We start from the raw sequence: 17,321 nt of genomic DNA, 5'->3' as shown, positions 1-17,321 counted from the left end.
CATCTAGCCTGTCCAATCCCTTTAGAATTTTATACATTTCAATAAGATCCCCCTCAATCTACTAAATTCCAGTGAGTATAAGCCTAGTTGATCCAGTCTTTCTTCATATGAAAGTCCTGCCATCCCAGGAATCAATCTGGTGAACCCTCTATGGCAAGAAAGTCTTTCCTCAGATTAGGGGACCAAAACTGCACATAATACTCTAGGTGCGGTCTCACCAACGCCTTGTACAACTGTAGTAGAACCTCCCTGCTCCTGTACTCAAATCCTTTTGCTATGAATGCCAACATACCATTTGCCTTTTTCACCACCTGCTATACCTGCATGCCCACCTTCAATGACTGATGTACAATGACACCCAGGTCTCTTATGTATTTTAGTAAATGAGTTTAAGCTCCTTAATCAAATCTGGCTCATTACCCAGCACCCAATCCAGAACTGCCTCTTCCCTCGTAGGCTCAGCCACAAGCTGCTCCGAAAAGCCATCTTGTAGCCATTCTTGAAATTCCATCTCTTGAGATCCAGCACCTACCTGATTTTCCCAATCTACCTAGATATTAAAATCCCCCATGACTGTCATCACATTATCCTATTTATATGGCTTTTCTATCTCATTTTGAAATTTGTACCCCAGAGGCCTATATATAACTCTCATCAGGGTCTTTTTACCCTTGTAGTTTCTTAACTTAACCTACAAGGATTCTACATCTTCCAATTCTATGTCACCTCTTTCTAAGGACTCGATTTTATTTTTTACCACCAGAGCCTCCCCACACCCTCTGCCTACCTGCCTGTCCTTTCAATACAAGGTGTATCCTTGGACTTTAAGCTCCTAACAATGATCTTCTTTCAGCCATGACTCAGTGATGCTCATAATCTATAAATGCACTACAAGGTCATCTATCTTATTCCATATATGTGCATTCAAATATAACACCTTCAGTTCTGTATTCGTCACCCTTTTCAATTTTGCCCCCATGTTACACTTCAACTCATCCCATTGACTGCAATTTTGCCCTATCATCTGCCAGTCATTCCTAACATATTCACAACACATTGCAGCTACACGTATACCAACTACCCCATCCTCAGCCCTATCACACCGGTTATCATCTCCCTGCTAAATTAGTTTAAACCCTCCCAAAATTCTGGATGTTCAGGGCAAGCAATAGATAGGAATTTGGTGGCGTGTTGGACCCACTTTAATTGGTAATGAGTAATTAGCTTGTCCTCCTTTGATGAATTCTGAAATTTGGAAATTTTCTCAGTTTCCAGGATTGCTGATTTTATATTGTGGTGATGTTATAAGGCTTTCCCTTTCATCAAGTACAATTTTATTACTTTACAGTTTCAGATAAATCTTACCTCCTCCATATGTGTGTGTCTCCTCTTTCCGTCCCTCTTTTGCTCTTTCCAATCATTGTGCAGCACATTATTGTTTCCTTACAGACACCCCATATAGCCATCCATTACCCATTTTTGTCCCAGTCCCCCAACCCTTATCCCCACTCCCTCTCCTCCTTCTGTCTCCATCCATACATTTCACCACCTGGATCTCCTCTCCCATCTCATTTCATCCGCCCTGCATCACTCCTTAGTAATTCCCATTATCACCTGCTTTACTAATCAGATTCCAGAACTGGATGCCTCTGTGTATCTATTTATCACCCTCCAGATTCTGCCATTACCTTCACCCTCCCTTCCCCCACTGCCCTCCAACTGCTGTTTTAACCCAGCCTACTTTCATCTATTAACCACTTGCCTGCTAATCCCAACTCTACCACACCCATGAAGCAGTCCTTGGAACATCTATCAGCCCTACCAGACTGTCCCTTTCCTCTTTATAATGTCCATCTTCACACTCCACCATTATTTTGAGGGCTAATTTTCAAGAGACTGGAACTAGAGGTCATAGGTTAAGGGTGAAAGGGAAGTTGAGGGTGAACTTCTTCACTCAGAGGGTGCTGTAATTATGGAATGAGCTCCCAAGGGAACTGGTGGATATAGGTTCAAATGCAACAGTTAAGAGAAGGTTGAATAAGTATATGGATGGGAGTGGTATAGAGGGTTATGGTCCAGGTACATAGGTGAAAAGGAAAAGGTAGGATAACAGATCAGCATAGACAAGGTGAGCCAAAGACCTCTATGTTGTAGTGCGCCAAGACTCTATATTCAAAGTTCGAAAGAGATTCAACTGAGTTGAGTTCCTCTAGCATTTTGTGTGTTGCTCAAGAGCACAAGAGAATAAACAAAAGACACTTTCAGCTCAGTCATCACTTAGTGTGGAACTGAGCATTACTCACCTGACTAGCCAGTATTTCCCGACTTCCTTCTGATTGGTCTAATTTCCGTCGTGTGCGGCTGAGCTCTTGCTCGATCTTAAACAGTACAAAAAATAAAAATCAGCATTCAAGCCAACTGAATCTTACAGTAGGTTTAAAGGTCGGCACATCATGGGCCAAAGGGCCTGTACTGTGCTGCACTTTTCTATGTTCTACAGATGGAACTACTATGCTGCAAACACTACCGCACGTCGCTCAGAAACATATACCTAATCTGTCTTCCTTACAGTCACTGCCCTCAGTGGTAAGTTCCGGGTAATTGTACTCAGACCACAGATTTATTTATTTAGAGATACAGCACAGTAACAATCCCTCCTGCCCAATGAGCCCATGTCGCTGAACTACACCCATGAGGCCAATTAACTCACCAACCTGTACATCTTTGGAATGTGGGAGGAAAATGGACTGCTCTTTATTACAGCAGCAGAAAATGAACATGGGTTACTGGCGTCATAATAGCTAGCTGCTACACTACCATGCTCCCCAAGATTTAGTGGTATTTGTGCATTTCGGACTGCAGATAAGAGGTTTCTTTAGCTTTTTCAGCTTATTCTTGTTCAGGTATGGAGTTCTGGAGTTTTTGACACTATCTTATACATATAAGCTGTTATTATTGCCCATGTTAGTTTAGTTTAGTTTTTTTTTCTCAATATATATTTTTTCTTGTATTTTTAATTTTTTTTTCTTTTGATGATTATTTTTATTTTTTTTTCATATATAATTATTATAGGCTTGATTGATTAATGTACTTTTTTTGTTGATATTTAATAGGATATTGTCATCTTATTATTAATGCAATTTCAAGTCTATTGTACTTATAACCTATTCATTACTATGTTATGTTTTTTTTATATATGAAACTCAATAAAAAGATTGAAAAAGAAAGAAAGCTTTTTCAAAGCAGTTACCTGGTAGAATGCTTATACAAAATAGAGGATGTTGAACCTCTGACAAGATAGATATCCAATGAGCAACAAAGACAAAATGCTGGAGTTCCTGATGAAGGCTCTTGGCCCAAAACATCAACTTTTTATTTCCCTCCATAGATGCTGCCTGACTTGCTGAGTTAGACCAGAAGTCCATAAGATATAGGAACAGAAGTAGATCATCTGGCCCATCAAGTCCGCTTTGCCATTCAATCATGGGCTGATCAAATTTTTCCAATCATCCCCATTCCCCTGCTTTCTCCCCATACCCTTTGATGCCCTGGCTAATCAAGAACCTATCTATCTCTGCCTTAAATACATCCAATGTCTTGTCCTCCACAGCTGCTCATAGCAACAAATTCTACAGAGTTACCACCCTCTGACTAAAGTAATTTCTCTTCATCTCTGTTATAAATGGACGTCCTTCAATCCTGAAGCTGTGCCCTCTTGTCCTAGAATCCCCTACCATGGGAAATAACTTTGCCATATCTAATCTGTTCAGACCTTTAAACATTCAGAATGTTTCAATGAGATCCCCTCTCATTCTCCTGAACTCCAGGGAATACAGCCCAATAGCTGCCAGATGTTCCTCATACAGAACCAGAATCAGAATCTGGTTTATTATCACTGGCATGTGACATGAAATTTGTTAACTTAACAGCAGCAGTTCAATGCAATACATAATCTAGCAGAGAAAAATAGTAATAATAATAAATTAATAATAATAATCAATGAACAAGTAAATCAATTACATATATTGAATAGATTTTTTTAAACATGCAAAAACAGAAGTATATTAAAAAAAAAAGTGAGGTAGTATCCAAAGATTCAAAGTCCATTTAGGAATCAGATGGCAGAGGGGAAGAAGCTGTTCCTGAATCGCTGTGTGTGTATCTTCACACTTCTGTACTTCCTACTTGATGGCAACAGTGAGAAAAGGACACTCCTTGGGTGCTGGAGGTCCTTAATAATGGACGCTGCCTTTCTGAGACACTGCTCCCTAAAGCTGTTCTGGGTACTTTGTAGGCTAGTACCCAAGACGGAGCTGACTAGATTTACAACCTTCTGCAGCTTCTTTTGGTCCTGTGCAGTAGCCCCTCCATACCAGACAGTGATGCAGCCTGTCAGAATGCTCTCCATGGTACAACTATAGAAGATTTTGAGTTTATTTGTTGATAGCCACTGTCTTGCCTTCCTTATAACTAGATCGATATGTTCGGACCAGGTTAGATCCTCAGAGATCTTGACACCCAAGAACTTGAAACTGCTCATTCTCTCCACTTCTGATCCCTCTAGGAGGATTGGTATGTGTTCCATCTTACCCTTCCCGAAGTCCACAATCAGCTCTTTCATCTTACTGACATTGCGTGCCAGGTTGTTGCTGTGGCACCACTCCACTAGTTGGCATATCTCACTCCTGTATGCCCTCTCGTCACCACCTGAGATTCTACCAACAATGTTGTATCATCAGCAAATTTATAGATTGGTATTTGATCTATGCCTAGCCACACAGTCATGTCTATATAGAGAGTAAAACAGTGGGCTAAGCACACACTCCTGAGGTGCGCCAGTGTTGATCGTCAGCAAGGAGGATATTTTATCACCATTATGGGAACGATGATCATGCGTGATCATGACCATTATGGGAATGATGATATTAAATGCTGAGCTATAGTCGATGAACAGCATCCTGACATGGGTGTTTGTATTGTCTAGGTGGTCTAAAGCCGTGTGAAGAGCCATTGAAATTGCATTTGCCGTTGACCTATTGTGGCAATAGGTAATTTGCATTGGGTCCAGGTCCTTGCAGGAGTTCAGTCCAGTCATGACCAACCTCTCAAAGCATTTCATCACTGGTGACATCATTAAGGCAGCCCACATGATTCTTCTTAGGCACTGATATAATTGTTGCCTTTTTGAAGCAAGTGGGAACTTCTGTGCGTAGCAGTGAGAGGTTGAACATGTTCTTGAATACTCCTGCTAGTTGGATAGCATTCCCTTACATTCCTGGAATAATTCTTGTGAATCTTCCCTGAACCCTCCCCAATGTCAGTATATCCTTTCTAAACTAAGGAGCCCAAAACTGCACACAATACTCCTACCATGATCTCACGAGTGCATTATAGAGCCTCAACATCACATCCCTGCTCTTATACTCTTCCTCTAGAAATGAATGCCAACATTGCATTTCCCTTCTGCATCACCAAATCAATCTGGAGGTTAACCTTTAAGGTATTCCTGCACAAGGACTCCCAAGTCCCTTTGCATCTCTGCATTTTGAATTATCTCCCCATCTAAATAATAGTCTGCCCATTTATTTCTTCCACCAAAGTGCATTTCCAACATTGTATTTCATTTGTTATTTCTTTGTCCATTTCCCTAAACTATCTAAGTCTCTCTGTAGGCTCTCTGTTTTCTCAACACTACCCATCTTTGTATCCGGCAAATTTAGCCACAAATCCATTAATCCCATAGTCCAAATCATTGACATACATCATAAAAAGCAGAATCCCAATAGCAACCCCTGTGGAACTCCACTGGTAACTGGTAGTCAGCCAGAATAGGATCCCTTTATTCCCACTCTATACTTTCTGCCAATCAGTCAATGCTCCACACATGCTAGTATCTTGCTAAGCAACCTCATGTGTGGCACCATGTCCAAGACCTTCTGAAGATCCAAGTACACCACATCTACTGCATCTCCTTTGTCTACCTTGCTTGCAATTTCCTCCAAAAATTGAAGGAGGTAAGTCAGGCAGGATTGTCCTCTCAGGAAACCACGCAGGCTTTGGCCTATCTTGTCATGTGCCTCCAGGTACTCCATAATCTCATCCCTAACAAGCAATTCCAACAATTTACCAACCACTGCTGTCAGGCTAACAAGTCTATAGTTTCTTTTCAGCTGCCTCCCATCCTTCTTAAATAGCGGAGTAACATTTGCAATTTTCCAGTGATTCAGTACAATGTCAGAATCTATCAATTCTTGAAAGACCATTGTTAATGCCTTCACAATCTCTCCAGCTACTTCCTTCAGAACCTGAGGGCGTATTCCATCAGGTCCAGGAGATTTATCCACCCTCAGACCATTAAGCTTCCTGAGCACCTTCTCAGTAGTAATTATCACTGCACATACTTCACTTCCCTGACACTCTTGAATGTCTGGTCTACTGCAGATGTCTTCCACTGTAAAGACTGATGCAAAATACACATTCAGTTCCTCTGCCGTCTCTGCGTCTCTCATTACAATATCTCCAGCATCATTTTCTATTGGTCTTATATCTACCCTCAACTCTCTTTTACCCTTTATATACTTAAAAAAGCTTTTAGTATCTTTGATATTAGTCACCAGCTTCCTTTCATAATTCACCTTTTCCTTCCTAATGACCTTATGCAAGTTTCCAAAAGCTTCCCAATCCTCTATCCTCTGACTAGCTTTAGCTTCCTTGTGTGCCCTCTCTTTTGCTTTTACTTTGGCTCTGACTCACTTGTCAGCCACGGTAGCGTCCTTCTTCCATTCCAAAATTTTTTCTTATTTGGAATATATCTTTCTTGATCTTCCCTCATTTTTTGCAGTTCCTCCAGCATTTTCTGTGTGTTGCTCTGGATTTCCAGCATCTGAAGAATGTCTTCTAAAATATCCAATGAGTTTTCAAAGATTTTGTTCTTAAGGCACAGGTGATGCTGCAAGATCCCACAGATAGTCACCACACTTGCCCCAATACAGTAAAAACCAAGTTTGTATTGTGTAGTGTCAGTGGACATTCTAAAACATTGGCATTTTAATCTAAAACAAACTGTTATGTTTGTAACATATTAATCTACAGGTGAAAAACTCAGCTTAGCCATTTCAAGGGCATTAGTTGTAAACCAATTAATGAACTAAAATCCTAATTGTGCATGATGGAAATCAGTGTGATGCGCTTCTGTACTGCCGGGGATAAGTTTAAGGAGAACCTAACATCATGTTTTCCCTACACATATGGTTTTACTTCAATATTTCAGCTAAGGGTGTCCCTGGTTTATTGGCTGGAAAGAGCTATATGACCTGAGTTTAAGCAGTATACAAATAGAATCACAGAGTCATATGGCTTGAAAACAGGGCCCTTTGGCCCAACTCACCCATACCAACCAAGGTTCCTATCTAAGTTGGTCCCATCTACCCACATTTAAATCCATATCCTTCTAAACCTTTCTTCTCCATAGTTGTCCAAATGTCTTTTAAATGTCGTTATTGTACTTGCCTGTCCTACATTCTGTGTCAGCTCATTTCTTATTAGCACCACCCTCTACATGAAGTAGTTGCCCCACTGATCCCTTTTAAATCTTTCCCTACTCACTTTAGCTTATGTCCTCTAGCTTTTGATTCCCTGTCCCTGGGGAAAAGACTAAGCATTCACCTTATCTATGACCCTCACTAATTTCACCCATCAGTCTCCCATGTTCCAACTAATAAAGTCCTAGTCCGTCTAACCTCTCCCTGTAACTCAAGCCTTCAAATCCTAGCAACACCTTTGCACTCCTTTCAGCTTACTGACATATTTGCTATAACAGGGTGATCAAAATTATACACAATGCTCCACGTGTGGCTTTACCAATGTCTTGCACTACTGCTGCATATTATCTAAACATCCCACAGTCCATTACCTTATCGATTAATGCCAGCATGTCAAATCTGTCTTCACCACTCTGTCTTCCTCTGATGCCACTTTCAACAAACTATGTACAGAGCTCTAAGGTCCCTCTGATCCACAACACTCCCCAGAGAACTATCATTCATTGTACAAGAACTACACTGATTTAACTTTCCAAAATGGGTTCATCCAAAGCCAGAGCCAGAATTAGTTTCCAATCAAAATGCAAAATTGCACACCATTTGGGAATCCTTAGCTGAATCCTCAGCTAATGAAAATCCTTTGGTAACCTTTATTAAATTTCTTCACTGTCTTCACATCTTATACCAACAAATGCAAAATGTCAGTGGTAAAGACATTTTTCTTGATTTAGGAGCCAAGCTGTGATGCTCTGGAAACTTTCTGAACAGGGAGTGTGCAATGATCACTCGACGTTTACCCACTCCATCCCTAATCTCATCACAATTTTCATAAAGGATTTGTCCCTTTTCAAAGTTTTTGTTCATTGTTACTTTTGTCGATATATTTCTGACTTCCCTAGAAAAAAAAATTTACCTGAGTAACACACACAAAATGCTGCAGGAACTTGGCAGGTCAGGCAACATTTATGGAAATGAATCAATAGTCGACATTTTGTCTTTCATCACCACCTCTTTAATCAAGAAAGCACAGCAGAGTCTCCATTTTGAGGAGATTGAGGTGAGTGAGGCATTACCCCCCAGCCATTCTAACCATTTTTTACAGGAACATCATCCAGACCTGCTGTATCACTGTTTAGTAGGGGAATTGCAAGTCATCTGACCACAAATCCCTTTAGAAAATTGTGAGGACTGCTAAGGATCAACAGGGTCTCTCTTCTACCCATCAGAGATATTTACCAGGAGCGCTGTATATGCAGGGCCCTTAGTATCATCAATGATCCTTCCCATCTATCAATGATCCCTCTACCATCAGGCAAGAAGTACCATAGCATTAGGATAAGGACTGTTAGGATGGGAAACAGCTTCTTCTCCCAAACTGTGAGACTACTGTCCTGCCTGCCACCAGCCAGGTCTCATCACTTGTGAAGCAGCAGTAACATTGAATTGTTTACTTTTTAACTTATGTTGTAAATGCACCATATTATTTGTTAATTTATTTGTGGTAATACGTACTGTGTTCTGCACTTTAGTCCAGAAGGACATTGTTTTGCTTGGTGGTATACATGCATATGGTTGAATCACAATAAAATTGAACTCGAACTTTGAAATATGGAAGGAAATGAGTGGATCTGGCGGAAACCCACACAGTCAGGGGAGGACACAGAAACTCCTTATAGACAACGGAGGGAATCGAAACACAATCTTACAGCAGGTCTGTAAATTGTTGCACTAACCACTTTCCTACAGTGCCACTCTGCTGTCACAAACGCTATAGCAATTTTAGTCAGGGACCAATGCCAGGTCAAAGGTAGAAATACAAAAGCTATTCTTGGAGACACCATTTTGCTGTTAGCAACACAGAGACAATACCTTGCGAACAACTTTACTGCTGAATGATATGAAGTTACTAATTTTAAACCAAGAAACTTGCAACATAAAGTAAAGGCTTGTCTAGTCAGTCCTGGTGCACTTTCAACAAGATGATGTGTTTATTATTCAGTCAACTAGCATTCAATCTCTCAGCCATTGGAAGAAAATTCATTCCTTGAGGTTTAGAGTTGCTGGCATCCCTGGAATTACGGAGAGGGGAGAGCAGTATCACAATTTTCCATTACACAAAGTTGCATTACCTGAGCATACAGCAAGAAATATGGATTGAAAGAAAATAAATGTTGTTCCGATTTATTTTGTTTCCCCATATAAATTCTGTGAGAGTGAAATTTAGTCCATATCTCAAATTTCTAGGTGTGATTTGTGCACTCTGTAGGGGCAAACTGTTATAACCCAAACAGCTGTAATGCAAGATACACCTGTGCTTTTTTTAAGTTTTTAAATTACTTTCTCTCTGCTTCTGATTTCTGATTCTGAGCATTATCTACATGTGAAATCACCAATTTTAATTTCCACTGCCTTTTCAGTATTTATGCTATTAATTTTGTTCAATAATTTGATTGGCTTGCCCTATTCATTTGGCTCCCAGATGTTCAGTGTTCAATGCTGATGCTATCAGCTTACTTTTTTCAATAACTTGCCACTTGAAAATCTCAATGTGCTGGGAATTGTTTAATTAACGGTAGAGTTGTTATATTCACTCCGACAGCGAATTATGGACCAATGAGTTCTATTTGAGTATGATTTTAAACTTCAGTTGAAACAACTGCCATAATAAAGATAATCCCTCCAGTGATTTTACATTATTGCTGTTTGTTCATTTGTGAAAGAGAAGCAGCACTGTATCACCACTTTAATATTCTACATACATTTACACATTGAAGAAGCTTAATAACTTCAAAGATCCATTAGCACAAAAAACACATTTTATTTAAGCACAATGCCAGAATACATTTTCCCCCAGTAATTCTGCAATTGTGATCTAATTGCCTGTATTTGAAAAGAACCCATTCTTTAAAATCTAAATATAAATGATGTGTATGTGCCCAAGTACAGTAATTATACCAGAGACTGCAACTTGTACAATATGTTCTTTAGACTCAGAATTACATTAGAATTGTAGAATTACTGGATGAATCATGGATGATTCATAACTGAATGACAATACGTTTATATTGCACCCATTACAAAAGCTGCAGGTGATCTCAAAAGTTCCCATAATAATCCTAAATTTACAGCAATTTGAGCTTCAGAAACTTTGTCACTCTTTATCGTTAACAGAGAAGTGATTAACAGATGGGTTATATTTCCAATTTGACATCAGGACTATCAGGAGAAAGCAACACAGGACTATACTACATAGAACCATGGCCATGTCCATTACAGGACTGTAATACAAATGTTGTGGATAGTGAAGCAGGTTGTCATCGGTTACAACAGAACATTGTCAATGTTCAAGGCTACAATAGAACATTGACAGGATGCAGAGCTGGGCTGAGAAGTGCCAAATGGAGTTCAATCCAGAAAAGTCTGAGCAATTCACTTTGTAAGTTTGAATTTGGAGAAAGATACAGGATTAATGGCTGGACTCTCTATGGGGTTCATATCCATAGATCCCTCAAAGTTGCAGTGCAAGTTAATTGGATTATTGGATTAATATGTATGATGTATTGATCTTCATTAGTTGGAGGATTTAATTTACAAACGTAAGAGCAATGGGGTAATGTTGCAGTTCCATAAGACCCTGGTTAGACCACACTTGAAATATTGTGCTCATTTCTGGTCGCCTCATTATAGGAAGAATGTAGAAGCTTTAGAGAAGGTGCAGTGGGGATTTACCAGGATGTTCAGATCAGGAGAACGACCATCGAGGGGTCGACAGTGGGAAAGCTGAGCAGCTTCAAGTTCCTGGATACCAGCTTCTCATTGGATCTATCCTGGGCCCAACATATTGATGCAATCCTGAAGAAGATACACCAGCAGGTATACTTCATTAAGAGTTTGAGGAGATTTGGGATTTCACAAAACATTCTAGCAAAATTCTACAGATGTACCATGAACAGTATTCTGGATGGTTGCATCACCATCTGGTATGCATCGGATCAGGAAAAAAACTGCAAAGGGTTCCACTCCATCACAGATGCAAGCCTTTCCACCTTCCAAGGAGATCTTCAACCGGCAATCACTCAAGAAGTGGCATCCATCATCAAGGACTCTCACCATACAGGACCTGCCCTCTTCGCACTTCTACCAGCAGAGATGAGGTACAGGAGTCTGAAGACACACTCAACACAAAACAACACAACACATTTCTTGATATATGCCAATGAAAATAAACCTAATTCTGATACTCCTTTATGAAATCCTGGTTCTCTACCATGCTCTGAGATTGAAGTAATCCCTAAATTATGTACGTTACTACACTAATGAAATCTTTCCAAGAGTTGATAATGACCAGAAAGTCAATCGTGGGACCTTTCACACTCAAAATATCCAAAGTAAGGAGTGATAAGTCACAATAAACTGAACAGCCTATAAATAATCTATCTCACCTATTCCACAATTCATATTATTTCAAACTAGATGTAGAACATAGAACAGTACAGCACTGGACAGACCATTCAGTCCACAATATTGTGCTGTCATGGTGCCAATTTAACCTCAAGTTTATTGTCATCTGACTATACGTATATACAACCAAACGTAACAACATTCCAGACCACAGTGCACCCACAAAACATATAATATCCACAATTCATAAACCAAAATATTACCATAAGTTTATAAAACATACGTCAGGATGCTGTTCATTGCTTACAGCTCAGCATTTAATATCATTATTCCCACAATCCTGATTGAGAAGATGCAGAACCTGGGCATCTGTACCTCCCTCTGCAATTTTACCTCCCTCTTCCTAACCGGAAGACCACAATCTGTGTGGATTGGTAATAACATCCCCTCCTCACTGATGATCAACACTGGCACACCTCAGGGGTGTGTGAGTAGCCCACTGCTCTACTCTCTATATACACATGACTGTGTAGCTAGGCATACCTCAAATACTATCTATAAGTTTACTGACAATACAACCATTGTTGGTAGAATCTCAGGTGGTGAAGAGAGGGCGTACAGGAGTGAGATATGCCAACTAGTGGAGTAGTGCCACAGCAACAACCTAGCACTCAACGTCACAGTAAGACGAAAGAGCTGATTGTGGACTTCAGGAAGGGTAAGACGAAGGAACACATACCAATCCTCCTAGAGGGATCAGAAGTGGAGAGAGTGAGCAGTTTCAAGTTCCTGGGTGTCAAAATCTCTGAGGGTCTAACCTGGTCCAGACATATCGATGTAGTTATAAAGAAGGCAAGACAACCAGGAGTTTGAAGAGATTTGGTACGTCAACAAATACTCTCAAAAATGTCTATAGATATACCGTGGAGAACAATCTGACAGGCTGCATCACTGTCTGGTATGGAGGGGCAACTGCACAGGACCAAAACAAGCTGCAGAGGGTTGTAAATTTAGTTGGCTCCATCTTGGGTACTAACCTGCAAAGTACCTAGGACACCTTCAGGGAGCGATGTCTCAGAAAGGCAGCATCCATTATTAAGGACCTCCAGCACCCAGGGCATGCCCTTTTCTCACTGTTACCATCAGGTAGGAGGTACAGAAGCCTGAAGGCACACACTCAGCGATTCAGGAACAGCTTCTTCCCCTCTGCCATCCAATTCCTAAATGGACATTGAATCTTTGGACACTATCTCAACCTTTTTTTAGTACACAGTATTTCTGTTTTTTGCACTTTTTAAAATCTATTCAATATATGTATACTGTAATTGATTGATTTATTATTATTTTTATTCTTTTTCTCTTCTATATTATGTATTGCATTGTACTGCTGCTGCTAACAAATTTCATGTCACATGCAGTGATAATAAACCTGATTCTGATTCTGAAATGTAATCCAAAATGAATGCACTACAGGTAAATGGTACACAGTACAGTAAACAGTACTGTCCTAGTGATTAGGCCTCAGGTGGCAGGGTATTCATTAAGTTTCAAAGCCTGAGGGAAGAGGCTGTTACAGCCTGGCAGTCCTAGTCCTGATGCTTCTGTACCTCTTTCCTGATAGTAGTGGAGCAAAGAGATTGTGAGATGGGCGGTGGGGATCCTCAACAATGCTTTTGATACTTTGTCTGCAACGCTCCTGGTAAATGGCACCAATGAGGTTGGGGGGGAAACACCAGTGATCCTCTTGGTGGTTTTAACCATCCTCTGTAGGCTCTTACCATCTGCTGCCTTGTAGCTTCTGTATTACACAATGATGCAGCCAGATAAGATATTCTCAATGGTGCTTCTGTGGAAAGTTGTTGGAATAGGAGCATGCCTCAATCTCCTCAGAAAGTGTATACAATACTGTGCCTTCTTCACTAGTGAGGAAGTGTTATGGGTTCAGGCTAGATCATCTGTTACATACACACTAAGGAACTCACTGCTCTTCACTTTTTCCAAAGCAGAGCCATTGCTGTTCAATGCAGAGTGATCGATGTGTGCAATCATCTCTTTTGTCTTGGGCACATTGAGACTTAAGCTGTTGTTATCACACCGCTTGACAAGCTTCTCAACTTCCTCCCTGTATGCTGACTCATCATTGTTGCTGATGAGGTCCACCACTGTGGTATTATCAGCAAACTTGATGATGCGGTTTGAGCTAAGTCTGGCAGTGCAGTCATGAGTCAGCAGTATGAACTGCAAAGAGCTGAGCATATAGCCCAAGGGACCACCAGTGCTCAACATTAAGGCACTTGAGCTGTTGCTGCCAACTCAGGCTGACTGGGGTCATTAACTAACAAGTCCGAGATGCATTTGCATAGAGGGTTGTTGAGTCCCAATGAGGACAGTTTGCCCACCAGCCTCTGATTGTGTTAAATGCCAAGTTGAAGTCGATGAAAAACATCGTGGTATATGGGAAATCATTTTCTAGGTGAGACAGGTCATAGTGAATGGCCCAGGCTATGGTATCATCAGTACACTGGTATGAGTGATAGGCGAACTGGAAAGGGTCCAATGTAACCAGACTGTGGCATTTTATATGATCCATTAGCAGCCGCTCAAAGCATTTCATGATTGTTGAAGTTAGTGCCACTGGGCAGTAATTGTTGCTCTCTTTGGCACCAGAATGATAGTGGCTGCCTTGAAGCTTGCAGGATCAGCAGACTGTTTCAAAAAGATGTTAAATATGTACATTAATATATCTGGTAGCTGATCCACACAGTCCCTCAGCACTCGACCAGGTATGTTATCCAGCCCCACAGCTTTGCTTGGGGTTATCTGGCTAGAATCCTTCTCACCTCAGCTGCAGCCAGAGAGGGTGCCTGTTCTTCAATGGATAAGGGTCTTTCCTCAATGTCACATTATTGGCTAAATGCCTTCTATGATTTGATTATTCAATATCAAATCATAGAAGGCAATCAGCCTATCAGAAAGAGAGGCATCAGTGTTCTCCTCCTGTGTATCATCTGTATCCCTCCATAATCATTTTATCTTTTATCCCCACTCTCCACCCTCCATTAATAAAAGTTATGAATAATTAAACCAAAGGTGATGATTTTCCTTTAACCTGTAGCTAAGACCTTGAAAGCTAAAATTTATATATACTTTTTAAAAGACCGGCCTTTTATGGGTGATGTGGGCACAACTATCTATGCTGGTATATGATTTTTCCCACATCAAAATGTAGTTGAATGTTTCAGAAAGACTATCAAAACAATACGTTCTGCCGAATTCAACCACTAAATTCAAACAAAGGTTCTTTAAGGGTCTAATTTAAACCTATAGTTTTTATACTGTACAACTCAAACTACTTAATGATTCAAATCTATCTGACACAAAAGGAGCTGAATCATCAAGTATAGAAAATATATTTGATGGTACATTTGAAAGGATAAAAGCTTACAAATGAAAACTCTGAACTGAAAGCAAAACATTCTAAATCTTCCAATTCAACTGGACAGCCACAGAGATGCTCTCTGGCGTCTCCTGAGAGTAGTGGTGGATAACTGTTTGTCAGGTTGGAGGCCGGTGACTAGTGGTGTGCCTCAGGGATCTGTACTGCGTCCAATGTTGTTCATCATATACATTAATGATCTGGATGATGGGGTGGTAAATTGGATTAGTAAGTATGCAGATGATACTAAGGTAGATGGCGTTGTGGATAATGAAGTAGGTTTTCAAAGCTTGCCGAGAGATTTAGGCCAGTTAGAAGAGAGGGCTGAAAGATGGCAGATGGAGTTTAATGCTGAGAAGTGTGAGGTGCTACATTTTGGTAGGAATAATCAAAACAGGACATACATGGTAAATGGTAGGGTATTGAAGAATGCAGTAGAACAGAGTAATCTAGGAATAATGGTGCATAGTTCCCTGAAGGTCGAATCTCATGTGGATAGGGTGGTGAAGAAAGCTTTTGGTATGCTGGCCTTTATAAATCAGAGCATTGAATGTAGGAGTTGGGATGTAATGTTAAAATTGTACAAGGCATTGGTGAGGCCTAATTTGGAGTATTTTGTACAGTTCTGGTCACCGAATTATAGGAAAGATGTCAACAAATTAGAGAGAGTACCAAGGAGATTTACTAGAATGTTACCTAGGTTTCAGCACCTAAGTTACAGAGAAAGGTTGAACAAGTTAGGTCTTTATTCTTTGGAGCGTAGAAGGTTGAGGGGGGACTTGATAGAGGTATTTAAAATTATGAGGGGGATAGATAGAGTTGACGTGGATAGGCTTTTTCCATTGAGTGTAGGGGAGATTCAAACAAGAGGACATGAGTTGAGAGTTAAGGGGCAAAAGTTGAGGGGTAACACGAGGGGGAACTTCTTTACTCAGAGAGTGGTAGCTGTGTGGAACGAGCTTCTAGTAGAAGTGGTAGGGGCAGGTTCGATTTTGCCATTTAAAAAAAATTGGATAGGTATATGGACAGGAAAGGAATGGAGGGTTATGGGCTGTGTGCAGGTAGGTGGGACTAGGTGAGAGTAAGCGTTCGGCATGGACTAGAAGGGCCAAGATGGCCTGTTTCTGTGCTGTAATTGTTATATGGTTATAACTTGAAAGTATTTCTTAACCCATATAAAAATAAACAAATAAACATAAAATCAGTTTCACTGATATCAAGATGAAATTATCTTCTGTGAGGATTGATAGTGCGACCACATCAGTCCAGTATGATGGTCCCCTGAGGGGTTGTCTACTGGATGTTACAGAGGATTCCTTTAATGAAGAACACCTGTGCGTGACTTTAACAAGTTGAGGCTGATGCATGGGCAGCCAGCACACGGGCCTTGACAGATCACGCTCAGGGTCCAGTGGCATGGAATGCAAGACGCCTGGGGACCCCTCACTGCTGCAGCCTTCCTCCGGCTTCACCGCTATTACGATGTGTCATCATCTTCCACAAGCTCAACCAGTGAAGTCTTGGTTGGATCACTCTTTTTCTGGAATCACCCCATTAAATTTACCACCATGGATGGTCTACTAGGAGCTAAGCCGCAGGTGGCTGAACTCTAGGTGGCATTGCCCTCGGGATCTCAGGAACTCACAAGCCTCTCCACCATGACAAAGTGACAATCCTTGGAGAAGTGTGAGCATTGTAATATAGTAATGTCCAAACAAATGTGCAAAGTCAAATAACTTGTACAAGGAACAAAACACCCTCTGTAACTTTCATCACAGCGCATGTTGCTTGAAGCAACATGTACGAAGGAGACAATGCACAGGATTGGAAAAAGCTGCAGAGGGCCATAAACTCAGCCAGTTCCATCACGGGCATAGCCTACCCAGCATCAAGGACATCTTCAAACAGCAAAGCCTCAAGAAGGTAACATCATTAAAGACCCC

The 17,321-nt window shown here is 40.7% G+C and overlaps 1 protein-coding gene across 10 annotated transcripts in view; it reads right to left on the bottom strand.

Moving 5' to 3' along the window:
- LOC132389065 (centrosomal protein of 128 kDa) overlaps nucleotides 1-17,321 on the bottom strand; it is a 611,990-nt gene that overhangs the window by 502,588 nt on the left and 92,081 nt on the right. For all 10 annotated transcript variants that reach the window (XM_059961488.1, XM_059961481.1, XM_059961513.1 and 7 more), the window contains one exon: nucleotides 2,304-2,378. In XM_059961488.1, coding sequence (XP_059817471.1) covers nucleotides 2,304-2,378 — 75 coding nt within the window. The remainder of the gene's footprint in view (nucleotides 1-2,303; nucleotides 2,379-17,321) is intronic.

This window comes from Hypanus sabinus, chromosome 2, assembly GCF_030144855.1.
Source record: "Hypanus sabinus isolate sHypSab1 chromosome 2, sHypSab1.hap1, whole genome shotgun sequence".
Lineage (NCBI taxonomy): Eukaryota > Metazoa > Chordata > Chondrichthyes > Myliobatiformes > Dasyatidae > Hypanus > Hypanus sabinus.
Note: the sequence above shows the minus strand (reverse complement) of the source record. Positions and strands in the feature narration are given on the sequence as shown.